Below are 26,150 nucleotides of genomic sequence, written 5' to 3'. Positions count from 1 at the left end.
TTACTGCTCTAATTACATTTGTAACCAGTTTATAATAGCAATAAGGCACCTCAGAGGTTTGTGGTATCAGGCCAAAATACCACAGCTAAGAACAGCCCTTAGCTGTGGTATATTGGCTATATACCATACCCCCTCGTGCCTTATTGCTTAAATATATATGGTCTGTCTGTATCTCAAAATGTTGACTTAGTATCGCAACATTTTTAAATGGTATCTCATAAATTCTAGATATTATCGATTTCAGTAAATATAAACTAGTCCCATCGTTTATCTTTTTGCCATCATGCGTAGAAGCATTGGTGACTGAAATTTGCATTACTCAAGTACCTAGTCAGTAGCTCATTTTTCATTGTTCAATGAGTGTGAGCTGGCTAGCTTTCTATAGAAGTTCCGACGTCAACTACAACTCCCAGAATTCAACAGCAATGCAGTAGGTGTATCCGGTGTCTTAAACTCATTTTACTTCCTCCCAGACATAACGACACGGGCAGCCCGAGAAAGAAAACGTAGCTAACTTTTAAAAGCGGCAATCGACAAGAGCTGTTCGGACAGTTTGACATTTTACAACAAAATCGGGGCATGTTGTTCGACGTGACTGAATATTGAAAAATCCGCGAAAAGTAAAGACTGAAACGCGTTGGCCGCTCAAGAAAGTTTGTGCGAGGGCCTGTAAACAACATGTCGTCTGCCTCACAGACATCCTCTAGGCGGCAATGGTGCTATCTCTGCGATCTGCCCAAGATGCCCTGGGCCATGCTCTGGGAATTCAGCGAAGCTGTTTGCCGGGGATGCGTGAACTACGACGGGGCAGACAGAATCGAGCTTCTAATTGAGACGGCCAGGCAGTTGAAGAGCAGCCACGGTGTTTTGGACGGAAGGTCCCCAGGCCCTCAGCAAGGAAAACCCAGCTCAGGTGGGCCAATGGAAGGAGGGAGGCAGCACGCAGAGCGTTTAGACAGGGTTAGGGGAGAGTATGGAGTTTCCCCCCGTCTCCCCAATGGTCTGCACAGAGCTGAGGATGTGAGTATGTCAGAAGGGAGCAGGCAGAGCCCCAACACCAGACGGGCTATGGCTGGGGCCATACCTGCTCTACATGGGACCATACCTCATGCTTTGATAGCCCAGGGGTTAGTGGGGCCCTCTCACGGCTTGTTGGCTCCCGTTTTAGGCACCAGGGCTGGGGGGCAACATATTGCTGGCTCCTCTGGCCCTATAATGGGTGATGTTAGTAGGCGTCAGGTAGTGTCAGCCATGTCGCTGGGAGCTGGCGCCTCTGCTCTGGTGGGTCTGGAAGCAGGCTGGAGGAATGGGGAGGTCATGGCTGAGCTAGCGGAGAGCGCCAGGAGCCGGGCAGAGGGCTGGCCCAACCGCCCCAAAGTGGTAAGAGAAGTCCTGGTGACCCTCTGTGGCTGTGCCCCCTTCAGCGTGCGCTTCAGGAAAGACCACAACTTGGTGGGGCGCATCCTCGCTTTCGAAGCCGGGGCCGGGCCAGAGTTTGAGCTGAAGGTGTTTGTGGAGTACCCCAGCGGCTCTGGAATAGTGTTCTCTGGCATCACGGAGCTGGTCAGGCAGATGTTCCGTGACTCTAACAAAGATGCAGGCAAAGCAGTGAACTCTGGGCTGCGCTACGTGGAATACGAGAGGCGGCAGAGCGCTGGGGACTGGCGTGCACTCACTGAGCTCCTAAGCGATGGCGTGCGTTCATTTAAGGAGCCACCGATGCCCGATGTTCTTCCACAGTTGTACGCAGATGGCGGCATGCCAATGGTGCCTGCCGTTCGCTCTGCACCTCCAAAGGGTGCTGCACGGCGACGCAAAGCATCCCCTGGCTCAGAAAACGGAGAGAGTGAAGGAAGGCCCATGGGGGATCACCCAGCCAGGGATCCCTGGCCTCGAGGTGCCTATCCAGGCATGGAGCCCCTGGGCTCAGGCATGCCCAACCCCCAGGACGGCCCGCCCCGCTCCCACAGCCAGCCCTCACCCATTTCAGCGCTCATGGGAGTGGCCGACAGCCTGAGCTCCAACCAGATGTCCCGAGATGGCCCCGGCATGTCCTCGGCCCACTCCTCCGCATCTGGTCGCCCAACCAGTGGCAGTCCCTCTTCAGCCTCTGCTGCAGTCTCCCAGGCAGTTATGGGCCAAGGGGGGCCAAGCACCACCAGCGTTGGGGAGTCTGGAAGCGGCACCCCAAGCGCCCTGCTCTGCTGCACCCTTTGCCGAGAGCGCCTGGAGGACACTCATTTTGTCCAGTGTCCATCTGTCCCGCACCACAAGTTCTGCTTCCCATGCACGCGCGGCTCCATTCGCAGCCAGGGCCCCGGAGGAGAGGTGTACTGCCCCAGCGGCGAGCGCTGCCCTCTGGCTGGATCCACCGTGCCCTGGGCCTTCATGCAGGGAGAGATCTCCACCATCCTTGCCGGAGACGGAGACGTGATGGTAAAGAAGGAGAATGACCCCTGACCATGTCTTAGTGAGGTGAGAGGCTGATGACATCACTCTTTATATTTTTTCCATAGATCTATTTGAGTAGTGATTCTGTTGCTAATAAAGATTGTAATTGTCCTCTTTCTCCACAGCGGGTCAAACAACACTTTAAAAGCACTTCCCTGATCTATCTCACCCGGAAGGTTCATCACATGTGCCTCACAACTGAATCACCACGCAAGCCAGGAGGCAACAGAACAACCTTCTAAACAAGTTAGGAGGGCACCAGAACCATCGCTCCAAGAGGGGGGCCACAAGTCTTTTCTGGGCTGGGCTCATCTGCAGGGGTTAGTAGTAACAGTTTAAACAAGAGAAAATCTGGCACACATTATTCTTCATGTCCAACACAGCAGCAGAGGCTATTCAAGAGGCCTTGTTTTAAAAGCCCAGGATTAAAAGCACAGGTCTGCTCTTCAATATGACAATCTCTCAGCGTTTCAGATGTTTCTATATATTATATTTAAAAAAATATTTAGTTGCATACTGTCATACAAGTGAATGATACTGATATTGAAAGTACATGGGTAGCCAGAATCATGCAATTATTTGGACAGGAAAAATATAATTGTGAAAAAATAAATGGCAAAACCAGTAGGTCCTTAAAAAAGCCATGGTTTCAACATTTTATTAACACATACAATGTCTCTATGTATGCTCCTTTATTACATATTGTATGTCAAAAATGTGAATTTACTTTCAACGACTATGTAATTTCTACTTTTGATACAATACACATTTATATGTGAGTTTATAGTGGTAAGACCAAAGACTGCTTTGTGCGCTGTCATTTTATTGTATTGTATCTATGTATGCTGTACACGCTGATAACCTCTGGCATCAGTCACTCTGTTTCATCTACCACAAAAGTAAGCTGGTTGTTTGTCTGTCTAATTGACTTTTCCTGAAATCCTCCCAAATATATGTACGGTTAGATAATTAGCAACACATGCTTCAATGGTTAGCCCACGTACTCAAATGTGATCGAATGGGGTCAACTCTATAATAAATGACAGAATATTCATTGCACTTTTTTTTCTTGCTCCTTTTTGGTGGTGCAATTGCAGTTCTACCAACTTGTAATGATGGGCTTTGTTTACATTTATTGCTGAAAATGGTTCTGTATTTACAGCGCATTCGGAAAGTATTCAGACCATTTGACTTTTTCCAAATGTTAAGTTACAGCCTTATTCTAAAATGGATGAAATAGTTTGTTTCCCTCAATACCCCATAATGACAAAGCAAAAACTGTTTTTTTTAGAAGTTTTAGCAAAAAAAAAAAATCACATTTAAATACGTATTCAGTCCCCCAACTCAGTACTTTGTTGAAGCATCTTTGTCAGTGATTACAGCCTTGAGTCTTCTTGGGTATGACACAAGCTTAGCACACCTGTATTTGGGGAGTTTCTGCCATTTTTTGCAGATCCTCCCAAGCTCAGGTTGGACGTGGAGCATCTCTGCTTTCAGGTCTCCAGAGATGTTCGATCTGGTTCAAGTCTGGGCTCTGGCTGGGCCACTCAAGTACATTGAGATTTGTCCCAAAACCACTCCTGTGTTTTCTTGGCTGTGTGCTTAGGGTTGTTGTCCTGTTGGAAAGTAAACTGTCGACCTAGTCTGAGGTTCTGAGCTCTCTGGAGCAGGTTTTCATCGAGGATCTTTCCCTCCAACCTGACTAGTCTCCCAGTCCGTAAAAAAAAATCCCCACAGCATGATGCTGCCACCACTATGCTTCACTGTAGGGCTGGTGCCAGGTTTCCTCCAGATGTGATGCTTGGCATTTAGGCCAAAGAGTTTAATCTTGGTTTCATCAGACCAGAGAATCTTGATTCTCATGGTCAGTCTTTTGGGTGCCTTTTGGCAAACCCCAACCAGGCTGTCATGTGCCTTTTACTGAGGAGTGGCATCTATCTGGCAACGCTACCATAAAGGCCTGAATGGTGGAGTGCTGCAGCGATGGTTGTACTTCTGGAAGGTTCTCCCATGTCCTCAGAGGAACTCTACACTGTCAGTGACCATCAGGTTCTTCCTCCCTGCCCAAGGCCCTTCACCCCCAATTGCTCAGTTTGGCCAGCTCTAGGAAGAGTCGGGGTGGCTCCGAACTGCTTCCATTTAAGAATGGAGGCCACTGTGTTCTTAAGGACCTTCCATGCTGCAGAATTTATTTGGTACCCTTCCCCAGATCTGTGCCTCGACACCATCCTGTCTCAGAGCTCTATAGACAATTCCTTAGACCTAATGGCTTGGTTTTTACTCTGACAATTGTGGGACCTTATATAGACCTGTGTGTGCCTTTCCAAATCATGTCCATTCAATTGAATTTACCACAGGTGGACTCCAATCAAGTTGTAGAAACATTGAGGATGCACCTGAACTCAATTTCAAGTCTCATAACAAAGGGTCTGAATACTTTTGTAAATAAGGTATGTTATTTTTTAAAGAAATTAGCTAAAAAAAGGTTTTAGCGTTGTCATTATGGGGTGTGTGCAGATGAATGAGGGGGTAAAAAGTATTCAATCCATTTTAGTATAAGGCTGTAACGTAACAAAATGTAGAACAAGTCAAGGGGTCTGAATCTTTCCCAAATGCACATTCCAGGAGCAATGCAGCAATTCTGAATTTATTTAATCTACACACAAAAAAAAGTACACAGCTATGATCTAATAGATTGGCACCCTTGCACTTTACAATGGAGTGAAATGGAGCAGAATGTATTGAATAGCTTTGTACCCTGTAAGCACATGCAACTTACCACAGGTGAAAAATCACACCGTAAACAAGAATCTCCTTCCTTCAACCAAATTAATTGGAATTCTTTTGTCCACGCCATTTTGACTTTGTAGTGAACAATCTTAATTTCAGATTTTCTTTTTGATCCTGCGCAGTTCTTAAATACATGGGTGAACAAAAAGTTTAAATGTCAACTTATTGAAGAAATCAAAGTGAATTGTGCAAGGGTGCCAATATATTACAACACAACTGTACTTAGCAATGTGTTGAAGACAAACATATTTCAAACATGACTCTTTCCACCTATATGACTCAACAGTTTAGAACTTTCAAATGATACCACAGTACACCATGTCTACCTGTAAACAAATCACTTGCATTGAGGGAAATAGGGTAAAAAGTGCCAAGACACTTTCAATAAAATGTAAAAAGATCTCACATTTATATGCATAGACTGGTATAAAGCATCACAACAACCCATTTATATTAGAATAAACCTCAACTATAGATTGTGCTGTATATTGCAATAATATTTTCGCAAACAAAAATCCTGAAAAACATTGATTTAGTTCATTAGGACCATTTTATATTCCATTGACAAATATCCAGTGATAATGGTCAACTAGTGGTCAGCCATCAATGCTTTACATTGGAGTCACCCAGTGAACACTCGTAAGACGCTTCTCCATCCAATGGCCTAGCCCCTCAAAAAGGGCTTCCGGTGTCCCGGAGGGCCTCTTGGGCCCCCTTTAGGGTCTCCCTCTTCACACACTTCCAGTAATTTGTGATGCCACGCTGGGGCTGCACCTGGGGAAATACAGACATCACATAATAAATGTTAAAGGTAAAATATGCAAATATCGCTCTGCTACAATTCTAATAGTTTGCCAACAAAACAAGCAGTCATTGTTTAGATAATTAATTGTACCATCTAAAATAACTGAAGTATCTTTTCCATAACCAAAAATATTGTATTTTCCGCTGTTTGAAGCTAGTATACAAAACCGAAAGTAAAAGACAAAAAAACTCAATTTAATAGGTAGCATAGAAATAGTACACATAAAACAGATCTACCGCTTCTTAGACTTGCTTTCAATGAGAATGACATGTCTGAATTTGGTCGGGTCGCCCAAAAAGTCACATATTGCAGCTTTAATAAACTTCCCAGAGTGGCTGCATGACCTGATCACCAGGGCCCTATCCTATCAGATACGATTAAAAGCATAAAAATAGAACGGGAGTCCCCATTCAAGACTGATTTGTCCGTTCTATTCATTCTATTTCTATGCATTTAATCCTATCCGATAGGCAAAATCCAGATAACTTTTGACAAACTGAGCCCAGGACTAAACAACTTTACTGCACATGTTATTTTTTTACACAATGTCTGCTGCTCCCTCCCTCCCCTTTTCTAATTCTCACTTACCTCCGGTATGAACATACAAACAAATTTGGGCGACATGATCAACATCCAAATAGTGATTTAATATTCCTTTCTCAGGTGGGGAGTAACAAGCAGCTATTAACTCCCCACCCCCCCCCCTGTAATTTAGGGTAGGCCTCCGATATGACAGCATATCTAGGATGATTACATTATTGCACAAAGCTTTTTAGTTTGTACTAGGCCCAAATAGATTACATCAATTGATGGGGGAGTTAACAGACAGCATAAAACCACACCCATGCGTTCTAAAATAATACATGCAGGAAATATCCAAAAGCATAGGTGAAATAAATGTAAAATATATTATTTTAGTTCAGAAATGTGAGGCAGATTGTAAACCATGTTGCTGATAAGACTGGGGTTTTCATAAAGGTGAGTAGCCTAAAGTGAGGAACGTGAAGGGATGGGGAGGGAGCAGCAGCTGCATCAGGTTTTTCTGAATGTTTTTTTGTGCGTAAAGTAACATCGCAAATCGATCAGGTCATACAGCCTCAGCCTAAACTTGATTTGTATAGCACAATTCATACAGAGACCGCAACTCACATCACAATGATTATTAACGTCAATTGGAGACTTGCATGAAAGTTAGAGTTAAGCGTGGATCTCAAGACCAAATAACGCCATAAAGGACTGCTTCAACTGATAGATAAATGCCCCCTGTACCTTCAAGCCGCGCAGTACTCTGTCTTCCATCACTCCGATAAACTCCTTGTGGCTCAGACAGTTATCGCCGTCCAGGTCAAAGATCTTGAACACAGTGTCCAGCACGTTCTCAGAGAGGTCGTGCCCTGTGGCAATCTTCACAGCTCGCCTAAATTGGACTGCAGAGAATGCAAGGGAAATAAACTATCAGGATAATGTACTTGGCTAACAGGGCAATCAGCAGTTGCTACGTCTATTATTGGACAAAACAAATAATTATGATACGTATCCATGGAAGAATATAACTTAGAAATGTCTCATGAACTGAGTTCAACTATAGTACCCCAACAGAACTCAAAATAAGCTTGTTTTATGCCAATGTTTGTAATCAAAGTAAATGTAAATAAACACTATATAGCCTCAAAACATGGTTAAAATGTTGATATCATGGATGGTCAGTCCTTCTGGATATACATTTGAGAGTGGTTACATTTCTCCAGCACCTTCCCTCAGCTTTTCACCAAAACAGGGGCAGGGAGTGCGCTTTGTTACTGTTTCAACTGCTGAATGCTGCTTTAAAGTGATTTGACTGTGTAGAATCAGAATATTTCAGACAAAATGTCCTTCCTACAAAAAACTATGTAGAGATAAGAAAATTACCCATTCCGATAGGTCGGTTGGCTTCACTTATCATTTTCACAGAGAAGGCAAAGTCCTCCAGGTTGTTGGTGAAGAGGCAGAACGCTTTGAATTCGTCAAATGTGATGCTCTACAAGAGAAGAGGGACAAATGTCCAAGTCGTACATTGATCAGTCACCCCTTGAGAGTCCCCCAAAATGTGTTATATTTCACTTCTTAGACCTGAAGGTACATTGACATTACTGCATATTATCCCTATCCGAATGTTTAGAAATTTCATCCTTCAATAAAAAGTGACCCCCATATCTGAATTTGTTGAATTGGGGAAAACATTTGGGTAGTAATTGGCAACCTCGCTTTCACCTATTACAACCCTTACTGATCTGTGATGATCTCAAGGAAACGAGGAAAGGAGGGTGGATTACTTTCCTTTTTACCTGGCCCGCAGGGATCCTCTTCCTCATGTTCTCCCAGTAGGCCTCGTTGGCTTCCTCGTTGGTGTAGTGCAGCAGCCACTCGGCAAAGTCCTCCCGCCGCATGGTGTCCATACCTTTGGAGAACTGCAGGAACTCCATCTCCTGTACTTCCGCCTGCAGGTCCTCCATGAACCTAGGGGAGAAATCCAGAGTAAAGACACTGAACATGACTAGGTCGGTTCTGGGCCTGTATTCAAAAAGTGTCTAAGAGTAGGAGTGCTGATCTAGGATCAAGTTCCCCCTGTCCATGTAACCATATTCATTATGATCTAACAGGCAACAATGATCCTAGATCAACACTCCTACTCTGAAGTCTATCCATAGTGTCTATATGAAGTATCGAAAACATGATTTTACTAGGATTAGGTATACCTACAAGGAAAAGGTTGGGAGTAGCTATACCGTTTAACACCAATGATACTACATTGTAACCCACAGACATTTTACCTGCAAAATCCCTTGTACTGAAGCTTGTTTTCACCATTCCTGCCAAAGAAGAAGGCCTGCAGTGTAGTGTTCACATCATCCCCCTCTGCGACTGGTTTCTGTTTAGATGACATCAAGTTTCAACACTTCCTGCCTTTGTTATTACTGCAAGCCCCATCATGCTTGAAATACGAGTAAACAATAATTTTTCTAGCCCGTATACAACGGTTTACATTATCATATAATGACAGTTGGCCAGGCTTAGTGCTTTCAATAGGCATTTCCCCAAAGGCCATTCAATGTCATCTATAGAAAGTATTCTAAAAAAGTGTTTCCAAAAGTCACATGAGAATTCCGACCTTAAAAATAAAAGTTCAGTGTTGACTTACCACATCTGTGGCACCTTCCTTAGGCACGGTCTCTTTTCTTTTCCCAATGATTTTCTTGAGCTTCATCATAAAACAAAGCATCAACAATGATTCTTTGCATTATAATAATGCAGATAAAACAGAAGATTAAGCTAAAAACATTTACTACTTGTGAGAGCATTTCTTAGCTAGCTTACATGTTCTCAGAATGCGGGAAACTACTAATTCAGTTAAATTCACTAATAACACATACATACCTCTTACTCATCTGAATAATCCAAGAAATGTCAGCAATAACAGAACATTTCATTAGTCAAAAGGTGATCAACTACCCACAATGCCTCACTCTAATATTAAAACTGGAAACCGTATGAAACAGCAAACAGTGAGTGTTTGAGATCGACTACAAAGCAGTTGGACCACATAGAATCACTAATCTACAATTCACCTTGTAGCCCAATTACTAATTATTATGTGATCAAGATTAGTGATCCTTTGCCTTGCTTTGCTCACACGGATCCCCTCAAACACACTGAATTATTATCCATGCTGCTCCACTCTACTTTGTCAGGTGTGGAACTCATATTCTAAACCAAACGATAATCTAATTGGAGGTGCATAACACCTTTTAGACGTGCAGTGGGTTTTAGGAACACAACAGTGGTCTGACTCTAACCCTTGAGGTTCCCAGTGTTGCCAATTTTCACAACTTTTCACTGGTTTTGTACAAAATTGTATAGTCACAGGCATTTTTGTAGCCATGTATGCATACTGTATTGTGCTAAAGCCAACTAACAGACACAGTATGTTTACAAGCTAGTTTCTGTGCCTTGTAAAATGTGATACCTCAGACTGAGAATGAATAGGCCAATGTTTTGACAGAAGGAACCAATTGAGGTGGGAGAAACTAGTTCAGAGGAACAAACATGTGGCACAGACTTAAGGTACTGGCCATAGAGTACCTCTGCGTTAGCATCAAGTGTTCATAGTACTCATTCATTGTAGGAGCATGTATGTCAAAACCTCCAATTAGGTAATGTCCATGTAAGGTGCGGCAATATTTTGCAGTGTGGATACTTTATACAGTGGGACAAAAAAGTACTTAGTCAGCCACCAATTGTGCAAGTTCTCCCCTTTAAAAAAGATGAGAGAGGCCTGTAATTTTCATCATAGGTACACTTCAACTATGACAGACAAAATGAGGGAAAAAAATCCAGAAAAACACATTGTAGGATTTTTAATGAATTTATTTGCAAATTATGGTGGAAAATAAGTATTTGGTCACCTACAAACAAGCAAGATTTCTGGCTCTCACAGACCTGTAACTTCTTCTTTAAGAGGCTCTTCTGTCCTCCACTCGTTACCTGTATTAATGGCACCTGTTTGAACTTGTTATCAGTATAAAAGACCTGTCCACAACCTCAAACAGTCACACTCCAAACTCCACTATGGCCAAGACCAAAGAGCTGTTAAAGGACACCAGAAACAAAATTGTAGACCTGCACCAGGCTGGGAAGCCTGAATCTGCAATAGGTAAGCAGCTTGGTTTGAAGAAATCAACTGTGGGATCAATTATTCGGAAATGGAAGACATACAAGACCACTGATAACCTCCCTCGATCTGGGGATCCACGCAAGATCTCACCCCGTGGGGTCAAAATGATCACAAGAACGGTGAGAAAAAAATCCCAGAACCACACCGGGGTTCCTAGTGAATGACCTGCAGAGAGCTGGGACCAAAGTAACAAAGCCTACCATCAGTAACACACTGCGCCGCCATGGACTCAAATCCTGCAGTGCCAGACGTGTCCCCCTGCTTAAGCCAGTACATGTCCAGCCCCGTCTGAAGTTTGCTAGAGAGCATTTGGATGATCCAGAAGAAGATTGGGAGAATGTCATATGGTCAGATGAAACCAAAATATAACTTTTTGGTAAAAACGCAACACGTCGTGTTTGGAAGACAAAGAATGCTGAGTTGCATCCAAAGAACACCATACATACTGTGAAGCATGGGGGTGGAAACATCATGCTTTGGGGCTGTTTTTCTGCAAAGGGACCAGGACGACTGATCCGTGTAAAGGAAAGAATGCATGGGGCCATGTATCGTGAGATTTTGAGTGAAAACCTCCTTCCATCAGCAAGGGCATTGAAGATGCCTTTGCTGATGCATGACAATGATCCCAAACACACCGCCCGGGCAACGAAGGAGTGGCTTCGTAAGAAGCATTTCAAGGTCCTGGAGTGGCCTAGCCAGTCTCCAGATCTGAACCCCATAGAAAATCTTTGGAGGGAGTTGAAAGTCCGTGTTGCCCAGCAACAGCCCCAAAACATCACTGCTCTAGAGGAGATCTGCATGGAGGAATGGGCCAAAATACCAGCAACAGTGTGTGAAAACCTTGTGAAGACTTACAGAAAACGTTTGACCTCTGTCATTGCCAACAAAGGGTATATAACAAAGTATTGAGATAAACTTTTGTTATTGACCAAATACTTATTTTCCACCATCATTTGCAAATAAATTCATTAAAAATCCTGCAATGTGATTTTCTGGAGATTTTTTTCTTCTTATTTTGTCTGTCATAGTTGAAGTGTACCTATGATAAAAATATGAGAGAGGCCTGTAATTTTCAAGTGGGACTTGCACAACTTGCACAAATGGTGGCTGACTAAATACTTTTTTGCCCCACTGTATAGATATACAATACATGACACTGAATACAGAATACAATTCCATCAATTCCTTGAGAAGCATAAAATAAAACATTTAAAAAGGGGCAATCTGCAATTGCAACATCCATTTTTAAAATGTAAAATTAATGATAAGTTTATATATAAGCTTGAGTTACTCCATTGTTTATAAACAATGCAATTGTAAAATAACACTATAGCTTAACTATTATTTTGCTCTCATGGATGGTTAGTCCTTGCATCCATAGTCCTGTCTATGAAAGTGAGAGTGGTTACATTTCTCTAGTCCCACCCCAAAGCCGTTTACCTAAAACTGTGGAGTGGTACCCGTTTGCTGTTGTTTGAACTGCAGATTGGCCCTTTAAGGAACATTTTATAATATAGATTATAAAACATACCTTGAGAAACTCCTTTCTGTCCACATGCTCATTGCCATCAATATCAAGCATTTTGAAAGCTATATGAAATCCTGTGTGTGGCTCTGAAATAACAATGCATTTTCTGTTAGAAATTAACGTCACTAGGTGCTGCTTGGACAGAACAAAGCAGTGACAAGATGAGCGGTTAGTTTTCGATTGCTGTCCACGGCACAAGGTTAACAGCAGGGTCTCCTGAAATAATGATTCAAGCACAACATTGTTGGTGACTGGGCAACATTTTGAATGAGGAAGCTAAGTCGTCAAAACACTACCACATGGGCAGTGTGTTCAGTAAGTACGAAAACAGCAATAAAAAAACTGTCAATGGAAAATGTGTGTTCTATTGGACCGTTTGAAGACATCCTTTTTTGTTTTGTGCCAACTGAACACCACCCAGGTTCAGTCAATGTGTTACAGTAAAAGGCTACACAATGTACGATCCTAAACAGGATAGACACCATAATCTAACGTACAATGTCAATAAATGAAGTTAATGTGCAGACAACTGCAGGTCCTGAGAATATCATGGGCAACGGACACTCGGCCATCCATAAGGAGCCAGCTCCTGTACAAAAATATTGCGATGATTATGGTTGTGCTGGTCCGCCAAGGCATGGTTGTGCCGTGCGTGCAGAAAAGTATATGAGAGCTCACTAATGTGGCACTGCCTGGTCACGTCTTTAAGCTACAGCTGCACTAAACCAGGGTCCTGTTCATTAGGCAAAACTCAACAGAAGAAAGTGTTCCAAAACAGAGTGAAACAAGGTGGTACTATATGTACTTGTGTAACAGCTTCAGTCCCTCTCCTTGCCCCAACCTGGGCTCGAATCAGGGACCCTCTGAACACGTCGACAACTGTCACCCATACGTTGTCTCCACTATATGTACTGTACTGTACTGAAATGCACCTGATAGATGCACACACACTACATGTTAATGCATGTAAATTATGAAGGAATGGAGTAAAAACAAACAAAATAGAACGATTGTAAAATACTGTGTCCATAATATGTATAAGCTGGAAGTAGAGGGCTAAGCATTGTTGTTCACTAGCTCTCACTCCAATCAGGAGAGGTAGGGTTAGAAAGTAAGAAAGAAAAAAGATAAGTACCAGTCAAAAGTTTGGACACACCTACTCAGTCAAGGGTTTTCTATATTTTGAAGGAGTTCCCACATATGCTGAGCACTGCTTTTCCTTCACTCTGTGGTCCAACTCATCCCAAACCATCTCAAATTGGTTTGAGGTCGGGTGATTGTGGAAGCCAGGTCATCTGATGCAGCACAAATAGCCCTAACACAGCCTGGAGGTGTGTTGGGTTATTGCCCTATTGAAAAACAAATGATCATCCCACTAAGCACAAACCAGATGGGATGGAGTATCGCTGCAGAATGCTATGGTAGCCATGTTGGTTAAGTGTGCCTTAAATTCTAAATAAATCACAGTGTCACCAGCAAAGCATCGACACACCTCCACGCTTCATGGGGGGAAGCACAAATGCGGAAATCATCCATTCACCTACTCTTCGTCTCACAAAGACATGGAGGTTGGAAACAAAAATCTCAAATTTGGACTCAGACAAAAGGACAGACTTCCACTGGTCAAATGTCCATTGCTCGTGTTTCTTTACCCAAGCAAGTCTCTTCTTCTTATTGGTGTCCTTTAGTGGTTTCTTTGCAGCAAATTAACCATGAAGGCCTGATTCATGCAGTCTCCTCTGAACAGTATCCTCTGAACAGTTGATGTTGAGATGTCTATGTTACTTAAAAGCTGTGAAGCATTTACTTGGGCTGCAATTCGAGGTGCAGTTAATTAGTTAACTTATCCTCTGCAGGAGAGGTACCTCTGGGTCTTCCTTTCCTGTGGTGGTCATGAGAGCCAGTTTCATCATAGCGCTTGGTAGTCTTTGCGACTGCACTTGAAGAAACTTTCAAAGTTCTTGAAATTTCCAGATTGACTGACCTTCATGCCTTAAAGTAACGGACTGTCGTTTATCTTTGCTTATTTGTGTTTCTTGCCATACTATGGACTTGGTCTTTTACCAAATAGGGATGTCTTCTGTATTCCACCCCTACCTTGTCACAACACAACTGATTGGCTCAAACGCATTTTGAAAGAAATTCCACAATTTAACTTTTAACATGGCACACCTGTTAATTATAATGCATTCCAGGTGAATACCTCATGAAGCTGGTTGAGAGAATGCCAAGAGTGTGCAAAGCTGTCATCAAAGCAAAGGGTGGCTACTTTGAAGAATCTCAAAAAATATATATATTTTATAACACTTTTTTGGTTACTATATGATTCCAGGTGTTTCATAGTTTTGATGTCTTCACTATTATTCTAAAATTATCTCTCTCAAGAAAAGCAAAAATAATTTATCAAATTGATCAGAAATACAGTGCAGACATTGTCAACTAGTATAAAGGCCGGTTTTATTGTTTCTTTAAATCAGAACAGTTTTCAGCTGTGCTAACATAATTGCAAAAGGCTTTTCTAATGATCAATTAGCCTTTTAAAATGATAGACTTGGATTAGCTAACACAATGTGCCATTGGAACACAGGAGTGATGGTTGCTGATAAATGGGCCTCTGTACGCCTATGTAGATATTCCATAAAAAATTATATATCTGCCGTTTCCAGCTACAATAGTAATTTACAACATTAACAATGTCTACACTTTATTTCTGATCAATTTGATGTTATTTTAAATTGACCAAAAAAAAAGGCTTTTCAAACAAAAACATGGACTCATAATCCACACAACCCAGATGAAGTGAAATGTGTTGTGTAAGAATTAGAGGATGCCGGTTGCAAATGCATGTCATTGAAAGGGAGGGCTGTTTCCACTGTATGTCATTCTGGGTCTATAACTTACTGGTCAGAATAGTCAACAGGAACAGGTACTCTGTGTAGGATATCAGACCTGCAAGACAAAACATGCCTTCTCCATCACACAAACATTTCAGTGAGTGTTCATTTATCCTGTTTAGATTGACACTCCCACATAGTGATCAAATACATATGTCCTGCCTGAAGTATAACTATCCTGCATCTTTTTACATTGATGAAGCACATAGCACCAGTGAGGCTGTTTGACCATGGCATGAAAACGTACCATCGTCTCCGAAGTGTCTGAACAGACTGTTACCTGCCTGGACCCGTGAGGCAGCATCCAGCATCTTATCCACCTCCTGCAAGTAACATATATTATACAAGGAGAAACAACCAATAGTATTCTCTTGCTGTAAAGCTCATATCATAAACGATATCATAACCGCCATCGATAAAAGACAGTACTGTGCAGCAATCTTCATCGACCTTGCCAAGGCTTTCGACTCTGTCAATCACCATATTCTTATCGGCAGACTCAGTAGCCTCGGTTTTTCTGATGACTGCCTTGCCTGGTTCACCAACTACTTTGCAGACAGAGTTCAGTGTGTCAAATCGGAGGGCATGCTGTCCGGTCCTCTGGCAGTCTCTATGGGGGTGCCACAGGGTTCAATTCTCGGGCCAACTCTTTTCTCTGTATATATCAATGATGTTGCTCTTGCTGCGGGCGATTCCCTGATCCACCTCTACACAGACGACACCATTCTGTATACTTCCGTCCCGTCCTTGGACACTGTGCTATCTAACCTCCAAACGAGCTTCAATGCCATACAGCACTCCTTCCGTGGCATCCAACTGCTCTTAAACGCTAGTAAAACCAAATGCATGCTTTTCAACCGTTCGCTGCCTGCACCCGCACGCCCGACTAGCATCACCACCCTGGATGGTTCCGACCAAGAATATGTGGACATCTATAAGTACCTAGGTGTCTGGCTAGACTGTAAACTCTCCTTCCAGACTCATATCAAACATCTCCAATCTAAAATCAAATCTAGAGTCGGCTTTCTATTCCACAACAAAGCCTCCTTCACTCACGCCGCCAAACTTACCCTAGTAAAACTGACTATCCTACCGATCCTCGACTTCGGCGATGTCATCTACAAAATAGCTTCCAACACTCTACTCAGCAAACTGGATGCAGTTTATCACAGTGCCATCCGTTTTGTTACTAAAGCACCTTATACCACCCACCACTGCAACCTGTATGCGCTAGTCGGCTGGCCCTCGCTACATATTCGTCGCCAGACCCACTGGCTCCAGGTCATCTACAAGTCCATGCTAGGTAAAGCTCCGCCTTATCTCAGTTCACTGGTCACGATGGCAACACCCACCCGTAGCATGCGCTCCAGCAGGTGTATCTCACTGATCATCCCTAAACCCAACACCTCATTTGGCCGCCTTTCGTTCCAGTTCTTTGCTGCCTGTGACTGGAACGAATTGCAAAATTCGCTGAAGTTGGAGACTTATCTCCCTCACCAACTTCAAACATCTGCTATCTGAGCAGCTAACCGATCGCTGCAGCTGTACATAGTCTATCGGTAAATAGCCCACCCAATTTTACCTACCTCATCCCCATACTGTTTATATTGATTTACTTTTCTGCTTTTTTGCACACCAATATCTCTACCTGTAAATGACCATCTGATCATTTATCACTCCAGTGTTAATCTGCAAAATTGTAATTATTCGCCTACCTCCTCATGCCTTTTGCACACAATGTATATAGACTCTTTGTTTTTCTACTGTGTTATTGACTTGTTAATTGTTTACTCCATGTGTAACTCTGTGTTGTCTGTTCACACTGCTATGCTTTATCTTGGCCAGGTCGCAGTTGCAAATGAGAACTTGTTCTCAACTAGCCTATCTGGTTAAATAAAGGTGAAATAAAATTTAAAAAATTGCACGATAGGACTAAAATCCCAAACCTATTCTGACAATGAGTTAACCCAATCACAACTCACCTTTTTGGTTAGAGCTTTCTTTGGTAATTTACCTAATGGCAGATGAAAGGAAAATTATGTCAAGTGCAGTTCTTGCCTGTAAAAAAATGGAATACCCTTACAGAGGGAGCTTATGTAGCCATATACCAATCAATTCAATTCATTACATCATGAAGTATTCCCTTTTCTACCAGCTAGGCCATTTTACAACATGGACACTATCATTTGATACAACTGTACTTACGGTCGACATTCTCCAACATGATTGAGAAGAGGAAATCCCTTGGTGTCATGTAGAGTTCCTTATTGTACGTCATGGAAGCAAACTGGTTGAAGCACATCCGTCTGGCAGACAGCTGGAACACTGGAAGCAACTATAATATGGAAAGAAGCATTAGCACTAAAAGAAAGACAAGGTCTAAAATACAAGGGCAGTGCAAAGCTGAAAATTGGATAAGGTAATGACTATAGAAGAATTGTCAGTACTCCTGACCAACTATTGTGGCACATTGCATGAATGTCTGTTATTTGTCTAACATCAACTAGTTAATACATTTCACTTGCTTCAGCTATCAATTTATCAAGGCTACTGATTGCACAATTTCCCCATAGATAGAAAACATAGGTCTAACAACTGGATTGAATAGTTTATTGTGCACTGCTCGGTGTGGTGATGTAAAGGATGCCGATTTAGTAAGAACTGTCTACCTACTATGGATATACAGTGGGGTCCCAAATTAATGACACCCTTGATAAAGATGAGCAAAAATTACTGTATCAAATAAATCATTCAAGTACTGACCTATATTGTATGCTCCCCCAAAAATTGGGAAATTATATTATTTTATACAAATAAAATTGCTCAGAGAAAAAGTAATACTTTTATTCCCTAAAAAAGGAAGGGGTCAGCGTCAACGAGCAGCGACGTCATCTGGTCATCCAAAAACAAGGAAGACATTGGATGAATATAAAAAAGTGATGAAAAAAATAATTGATAATAATAATAATCCACCTCAGCAACAATTATTTGAATAATTCAATGGATGTTTTGTGCACAAAGTTGATGACTAAAGTGTCTTATTAGGAATTTTCAAATCTGATTTCTGTATGTGACCGTCTATGGAAATTGTGTTTCTGGGCCGGGCGTCAGTTAAACTGCAGTACCGAAGCAAAACTGTAGGAGCAGTCAAACCAGTGCTTCTAGACCAGAAGCCTGGCCCCTTGGTGTGTGAAGAGTTGGTGATAGCTAACTTACAGAAGTCAAGAGAGGACATATGAATAAAATAAATCCCTCGTTATGTCGAGATCACAACTTATTTATCTCATGATCACTACATAAAAGTTGTTTAATTGTGATCACGAGAACATTTTGTCGAGATGAGATAAATCCAAAGTACCACGTATTATCCATTCATTTGTCCAGATGCACGAGAACCACCTCATCAAGGAAACCTGTGACTGCTTTGATTGCAATGCGCTCACTCACAAGATTCGGCAAGTTAGTGGCATTGTTGCTCGCATGCGATTGGCTGTGGTCTTTTGGGTGGCACACAGCCTAGGAGAAAAAGAGCTGGCTTACAGGCATCGTAAAGTGCTTATATGCCCCACAAGCTCTTAGCTCAAGGTAAGAGGCAATTTGGCTTCCTAACATTCTAACTTATAAACTGATACTGAGCTCCAAAACACAAATGGAAGCATGATGTTAGCATGGAAGGTACCATCCCTTCGTTTTTAAAAATGGATTGCTACACTATGCGCTGACCCATCATGGGCTCTGCCGCCTCAGCCATACTTTTAATCTATCATCAATATGTCCACTCCTATATATAGAGCTTATCATGATCTCAACAAAACAACTTTTGTTATGTCATGATCATGAAATAAATCAATTGTGATCAACATGAGATAAAATGTTTATTTTTATGTCCTCTCTGGACTTTCATACTAAATAGCTAGTCTCCCTCAGCATAAGAGTTGGCTTATTTAAGCTACTGTGTGTCAGTCGGAGTTATTTAACAGTGTGTATTTAGTGAATGGGCAGGCCAACATGCTGACTAGATCATGCGTTCGCGCATGTTGATTTTGTCCATCCACACCAGACACGATCAGGACACGTAGGTTGAAGTATCAAAATGAACTCTGAAGCAACTATATTACAATTATGTTAATAATTTGGGGACAAGTCGAAAAGCATGAAACATTCATGGGAATTTAGCTAGCTAGCTTGCTGTTAGCTAATTTGTCCTGCGATTTAAAAATGGTGTTGTTATTTTTAATTAATCCACAGATAAAAGGGTAAACCGAGTTTGTTTCTAGTTATATCTCCTCCTTCAGGCTTCTTCTTCTTTGGACTTTATATGGCGGTTGGCAACCAACTTTAAGGTGCATTACCACCACCAACTGGGCTGGAGTGTGGACCTTAGTTCATCTTTCAATCACCCACATGGGAATATATTCCCAAAAACCAATGAGGAGATGGGAGAGGCAGGACTTTCAGCTCGTCAAGCATCACAAATAGAACCTAGTTATATCTTAGAGCCTGGCTACGCAGACGCTCGTTGACACGCGCAAGCTGTTTGGATGCAATGATCGAATAACATGCATGTTTACATTCATTTTGTAACGCGAGCGGAGTGGTCACCATGTAAGGATGTTGATCACAGGAAGTTGGTGGCACCTTAATTGGGGAGAATGGGCTCGTGGTAATGGCTAGAGGGGAATAGTATCAAATACATTATTTCTATGTGTTTGATGCCATTCTATTCACTCCATTTCAGGCATTATTATGACCCGTCCTCCCTTCAGCAGCCTCAACTGATGTTGATATAAGTCACGATAACAGGAAAAGTGTTTATTTCCAGTGAGTGCATTTGATTGGTTTCGTTTCTGTAGCTAGCTTGGCTGGCTGGCTGGCTGGCTGAGACCAAAGAGATAAGATAAACTTTTTCTGACTGAAGCACACATCTTCTGACAGTGACACAGTGCCCTCCTGTGGACTGAAGCTGAACTGTACTACAACCTTTAACCTTGTTAAAAATGAGCAATTCAGTGGTAGAACAGACTAAATTAAATGAATCAGGGGTCTTATAACCCATTCTCTACTTGGCCCATGTCTGTTAGCCTATTGTCTGTTATCCCTTTATAGGCTATGTAACTTTCAGCTAAGCCCCCAATGTCTTAAAAACCTTTTAAGGAGGCAGCGAATTTGTAACTTTTTGTTAAAAATCGCACAAAATTTCAACGTCCTGCTACTCATGCCAGGAATATAGTATATGCATATGATTAGTATGTGTGGATAGAAAACACTCTGAAGTTTATAAAACTGGTTAAATCATGTCTGTGACTATAACAGAACGTGTTTAGCAGGCAAAATCCCAAGGAAAACTGTTCACAAAAAAAAACAAAAAAATATCCCTCCGCCAGTCTCTGTATTGTCTATGGCAAGGGAAAATAGATAGCGACCAGTTTCCAATGCCTACAGCTTCCACAAGATGTCGCCAGTACTGGCATTTAGATTGAAGTTAATCCTTGGTCAGATGAGAAATAGGCACTTCCTGTTATCGAGTACACAGCAGGAAGTTTTGAGAGAGAGAAAATGGACCATCATTTCAAAACGTGCTGCTATTGAATACAGATCGCCCCGTGATCAATTTGATCGATTATTAACGTTTACTAATACCTAAAGTTGGATTACAAAAGTAGTTTGAAGTGTTTTGTCAAAGTTTATAGGCAACATTTTTTATTTAAAAAAATGACGTTGCGTTTTGGAAAGGTGCTTTTTCATGGATCAGACGGGCCTCATAAATGGACATTTTGGGTATACATGGACGGATTTAATCGGAAAAAAGACCCAATTGTGATGTTTATGGGACACATAGGAGTGCCAACAAAGAAGCTCGTCAAAGGTAATTAATGTTTTATATTTTATTTCTGCGTTTTGTGTAGCGCCGGCTACGCTAATTCTTTTGTTTGCGTCCCCTTTAGGTATTTCGGGGGTTGCATGCTATCAGATAATAGCTTCTCATGCTTTCGCCGAAAAGCATTTTAAAAATCTGACATGTTGGCTAGATTCACAACGAGTGTAGCTTTAATTGAGTACCCTGCATGTGTGTTTTAATGAAAGTTTGAGTTGTATCGAGTACTATTAGTTGTCACTCAAAAAATTCCCCTGATGTTGATCCCTGTACAGGGACAGCAGCCATAAAAGGTGTCGCAATTTCATTTTTTTTTACCCCAAAAGTAGTGGGAAGGAATGATGGGGTGTGTTGGGGATAGTGGTATATACAGTGCCTTGCGAAAGTATTCGGCCCCCTTGAACTTTGCGACCTTTTGCCACATTTCAGGCTTCAAACATAAAGATATAAAACTGTATTTTTTTGTGAAGAATCAACAACAAGTGGGACACAATCATGAAGTGGAACGACATTTATTGGATATTTCAAACTTTTTTAACAAATCAAAAACTGAAGAATTGGGCGTGCAAAATTATTCAGCCCCTTTACTTTCAGTGCAGCAAACTCTCTCCAGAAGTTCAGTGAGGATCTCTGAATGATCCAATGTTGACCTAAATGACTAATGATGATAAATACAATCCACCTGTGTGTAATCAAGTCTCCGTATCAATGCACCTGCACTGTGATAGTCTCAGAGGTCCGTTAAAAGCGCAGAGAGCATCATGAAGAACAAGGAACACACCAGGCAGGTCCGAGATACTGTTGTGAAGAAGTTTAAAGCCGGATTTGGATACAAAAAGATTTCCCAAGCTTTAAACATCCCAAGGAGCACTGTGCAAGCGATAATATTGAAATGGAAGGAGTGTCAGACCACTGCAAATCTACCAAGACCTGGCCGTCCCTCTAAACTTTCAGCTCATACAAGGAGAAGACTGATCAGAGATGCAGCCAAGAGGCCCATGATCACTCTGGATGAACTGCAGAGATCTACAGCTGATGTGGGAGACTCTGTCCATAGGACAACAATCAGTCATATATTGCACAAATCTGGCCTTTATGGAAGAGTGGCAAGAAGATAGCCATTTCTTAAAGATATCCATAAAAAGTGTTGTTTAAAGTTTGCCACAAGCCACCTGGGAGACACACCACACATGTGGAAGAAGGTGCTCTGGTCAGATGAAACCAAAATTGAACTTTTTGGCAACAAAGCAACACAGCTCATCACCCTGAACACTCCATCCCCACTGTCAAACATGGTGGTGGCAGCATCATGGTTTGGGCCTGCTTTTCTTCAGCAGGGACAGGGAAGATGGTTAAAATTGATGGGAAGATGGATGGAGCCAAATACAGGACCATTCTGGAAGAAAACCTGATGGAGTCTGCAAAAGACCTGAGACTGGGACGGAGATTTGTCTTCCAACAAGACAATGATCCAAAACATAAAGCAAAATCTACAATGGAATGGTTCAAAAATAAACATATCCAAGTGTTAGAATGGCCAAGTCAAAGTCCAGACCTGAATCCAATCGAGAATCTGTGGAAAGAATTGAAAACTGCTGTTCACAAATGCTCTCCAACAAACCTCACTGAGCTCGAGCTGTTTTGCAAGGAGGAATGGGAAAAAATTTCAGTCTCTCGATGTGCAAAACTGATAGAGACATACCCCAAGTGACTTACAGCTGTAATCGCAGCAAAAGGTGGCGCTACAAAGTATTAACTTAAGGGGGCTGAATAATTTTGCACGCCCAATTTTTCAGTTTTTGATTTGTTAAAAAAGTTTGAAATATCCAATAAATGTCGTTCCACTTCATGATTGTGTCCCACTTGTTGTTGATTCTTCACAAAAAAAATACAGTTTTATATCTTTATGTTTGAAGCCTGAAATGTGGCAAAAGGTCGCAAAGTTCAAGGGGGCCGAATACTTTCGCAAGGCACTGTATAAGCAATAAGTCCTGAGGGGGGTGGTATAGGACCAATCTACTACAGCTAAGGGCTGTGGTATATTGGCCATATATCATAGTAGCCTTATTGCTATTATAAACTGGTTACCAACTTAACTAGTGCAGTAAAAATACTTGTGGTATACGGTCTGATATACCATGGCTGTCAGCCAATCAGCATTCCGGGCTCGAATGCTGATTGGGGCTAGTTCGCTAGCTAGCTTGTTGTTCAGTAGCATTTTGGGCAGATTGCTCACGTTTGAGGTGAAGGGAGTACAGGGCTTAGCATATCTCTCGAGGAGGCTAAAACGAGATTGTCTTGGAAAAGTTGAATATTTTCAAAAGGAGTCGGGTAATTGGTTAAGGGAGAAGGATTGGAGGGAAAGAGAGAGGAGGTTGAAAAGACTGAGGGGGGCAGAGTATGGGTTTGAATCTGTTGAAGCTAACAATAACAAGGGAGAGGGTATGTAGAGGACGATTGGTGTCAAGTTCAAACAGAGTAAGCCAGATGCCATTTTTTAGTTCTGGAGGTGAAATGGAAGGGGTAGAAGGTGTTGTGAGGAGCTCGGAGCCAGAGCCTTGCATTGCATTAACAGACATGGTTGTGATAAAGATACGTTTGGTCCAGAGGGAGTGTGATTTTTGAATAGGGTGGTACCAGGCCTTTTGGCTGATCCATGGATGGTTTCAGGTTGGGTGGAAAAGATGGTGGGTGCTGTTGAGTCGGTGAAGGTAACCCGAAGCAGACTTGTGATGTTTGTGTTTTTTCCGATCAGAAGGAGCATGTGGCAACTTGAGGAAAGACCAGTATCTTGCTTTGCACTTAGGTACAGGGCACCATTGAAGGGAGTGATTTCTGGGGTAGCATTAAGTGTGGAGGTGGAATTTAAGTTCCCTGGTGTTTGCGACGCCTGCCATATGGTGTAAAGTAGATCCGGTGGGGAGCATGGTGAAACAGAGGTGGCAGTCTGTTCTTTTGAGCTTTGATTCAGAGTCTTTACCTGAAAAAGTAATGTTAGGATATACAGTTGAAGTTGGAAGTTTACATATACTTAGGTTGGAGCCACAGTAAAATGAGTCTTCTTTCCGACATAACCTGAAAGGCCACTCAGCAAGGAAGATGCCACTGCTCCAAAACCGCCATAAAAAAGCCAGACTACAGTTTGCAACTGCACATGGGGACAAAGATGGTACTTTTTAGAGAAATGTCCTCTGCTCTGATGAAACAAAAATAGAACTGTTAGGCCATAATGACCATTGTTATGTTAGGAGGAAAACGGGGGAGGCTTGCAAGGCGAAGAACACCATCCCAACCATGAAGCACGGGGGTGGCAGCATCATACTGTGGGGATCCTTTGCTGCAGGAGGGACTGGTGCATTTCACATGACATCATGAGGATGGAAAATGATTTGGAAATATTGAAGCAACATCTCAAGACATCAGTTAAAGCTTGATTGCAAATGGGTCTTCTAAATGGACAATGACCCCAAGCGTACTTCCAAAGTTGTGGCAAAATGGTTTAAGGACAACAAAGTCAAGGTATTGGAGTGGCCATCACAAAGCCCTGACCTCAATCCTATAGAAAATGTGGGGGCAGAACTGAAAAAGCGTGTGGGAGCTTGGAGGCCGATAAACCTGACTCAGTTACACCAGCTCTGTCAGGAGGAATGGGACAAAATTCACCCATCCTATTGTGGGAAGCTTGTGGAAGGCTACTCGAAACATTTGACCCAAGTTAAACAACTTAAAGGCAATGCTACCAAATACTAATTGAGTGTATGTAAACTTCTGACCCACTGGGAATGTGATGAAAGAAATAAAAGCTGAAATAAATAACTCTATTATTCTGACATTTCACATTCTTAAAATAATGTGGTGATCCTAACTGACATAAAACAGGGAATTTTTACTAGGATTAAATGTCAGGAATTGTGAAAAACTGAGTTGAAATGTATTTGGCTAGGGTGTATGTAAACTTCCGACTTCAACTGTAGGAGTGATGCTGTTAAAAGATTTTGTGACGAATACACTAGTGTTATAGCCATCATGAGCATGTCACAGCAGTGTGTAGGAGGGAGATTCCAAGATGTGGGAAGTATGTAGGAGGACATGGGACAGAGGAATGTGTAGTTCTGGTGAAAAAAAGCTGTGTGTGTCAACTGTAGGGGTGCCCACATTGCTGGGGATTGGAGGTGTCCAGTGCGAGAGAGACAGGTTGAGGTGGCCAGGGTCAGAGTAGTGCAGAAGATGTTGTATGGTGAGGCAGTGATGAAAGGAGGAGGGTAGATCAATGGTGATGGATTCTGAGAGGATCCCTGTGAATAGTAAATCTGTGCAAGAACACAGGGAGACCAATGAGTGAAATTTAAGTAAGGTTGTCCTCTAAGCGTTCATAGCAATGTTTATCAACTGTACAGCAGAGATGGAACATAAGTCACAGAAAATAGATGCATTGGCAGTTGCAGAGAAGTACTTGGAGGGAGTAGAGTTGACTTCAGGAGAGTTACAGGGTGTGTTGAGTAGTAGTCCTGTCCTCTCAGGTCATTGGCCTGGAGTAGGATCAGATCCAGTTTGATTTCTATTTGCAACAGTGCTATTTCACAAAGTTCTGATATCTTAATATGCAGCTGTTTAAAGGGCAAATCCTCAGATGAAGCAATAACAAAACGGTTGCCCGCCTCTGTTTTGGTAAAGAAACTGAGCGATGGGCCTGAAGAAATGTAACCACTCAGATTAATAGACAGAGCTATGGATTGACCATCCATGATATTAACATTATAGTTTTAACAATATTATGAGGCTATAAAGTGTTTGTTTAGACTTACAATGTTTACAAACATTGGTGAAAAACAGGCTTATATTTTGGGTTCTCGTGGAGTGTGACAGTTGAACTAAGCTCATGAGGCATTTATAATTAAACAATCAATGGAGATTATTGATATATTGATATATTGATAAGTCCTAATATGGATGTAGCAACTACAGATTGTCCTTTTAAGTCTATCAAAAGTGTGCCAGTTTGAGCATTAGGCCTATGGATTTGTTGTATTTATTTATCAGAATTAATTAGATTGAGCAATAAAATACCACTTGTATCCCATAGGCTAGGTTCCGCA

General features: G+C 42.0%; 2 protein-coding genes across 2 annotated transcripts; one reads left to right on the top strand and one right to left on the bottom strand.

Annotated features, from left to right (window-relative positions):
* Nucleotides 1-434: 434 nt before the first annotated feature.
* Nucleotides 435-3,660, top strand: LOC109872819 (interferon regulatory factor 2-binding protein 1-like). Its single transcript, XM_020464169.2, has 2 exons — nt 435-2,475; nt 2,577-3,660. The coding sequence occupies exon 1, from the start codon at nt 679-681 to the stop codon at nt 2,458-2,460; it is 1,782 nt and encodes a 593-aa protein (XP_020319758.1). The 5' UTR covers nt 435-678; the 3' UTR covers nt 2,461-2,475; nt 2,577-3,660.
* Nucleotides 3,094-25,395, bottom strand: LOC109873409 (calcium uptake protein 2, mitochondrial-like). The gene is made up of 12 exons (XM_031807557.1): nt 25,210-25,395; nt 17,385-17,514; nt 17,162-17,193; nt 15,427-15,502; nt 15,187-15,234; nt 12,289-12,371; nt 9,225-9,284; nt 8,857-8,954; nt 8,371-8,542; nt 7,955-8,063; nt 7,316-7,473; nt 3,094-6,015 (listed from the first exon to the last, which is right to left on the bottom strand). The coding sequence occupies exons 2-12, from the start codon at nt 17,479-17,481 to the stop codon at nt 5,914-5,916; spliced, it is 1,035 nt and encodes a 344-aa protein (XP_031663417.1). The 5' UTR covers nt 17,482-17,514; nt 25,210-25,395; the 3' UTR covers nt 3,094-5,913.
* Nucleotides 25,396-26,150: the final 755 nt, after the last annotated feature.

This window comes from Oncorhynchus kisutch, linkage group LG28, assembly GCF_002021735.2.
Source record: "Oncorhynchus kisutch isolate 150728-3 linkage group LG28, Okis_V2, whole genome shotgun sequence".
Taxonomy (NCBI): Eukaryota; Metazoa; Chordata; class Actinopteri; order Salmoniformes; family Salmonidae; genus Oncorhynchus; species Oncorhynchus kisutch.
The sequence above is the reverse complement of the archived record's forward strand: the minus strand, read 5'-3'. Positions and strand labels throughout refer to the sequence as shown.

Coding starts and splice junctions, on each gene's coding strand:
- LOC109873409 (XM_031807557.1), bottom strand. CDS start 17,481: ATGTGCTTCAACCAGTTTGCTTCCATGACGTACAATAAGGAACTCTAC. Junction 15,235..15,426: donor CAGACACTTCGGAGACGATG/GTACGTTTTCAT, acceptor TTTGTCTTGCAG/GTCTGATATCCTACACAGAG. Junction 6,016..7,315: donor GAGTACTGCGCGGCTTGAAG/GTACAGGGGGCA, acceptor GTATTTCCCCAG/GTGCAGCCCCAGCGTGGCAT.
- LOC109872819 (XM_020464169.2), top strand. CDS start 679: ATGTCGTCTGCCTCACAGACATCCTCTAGGCGGCAATGGTGCTATCTC.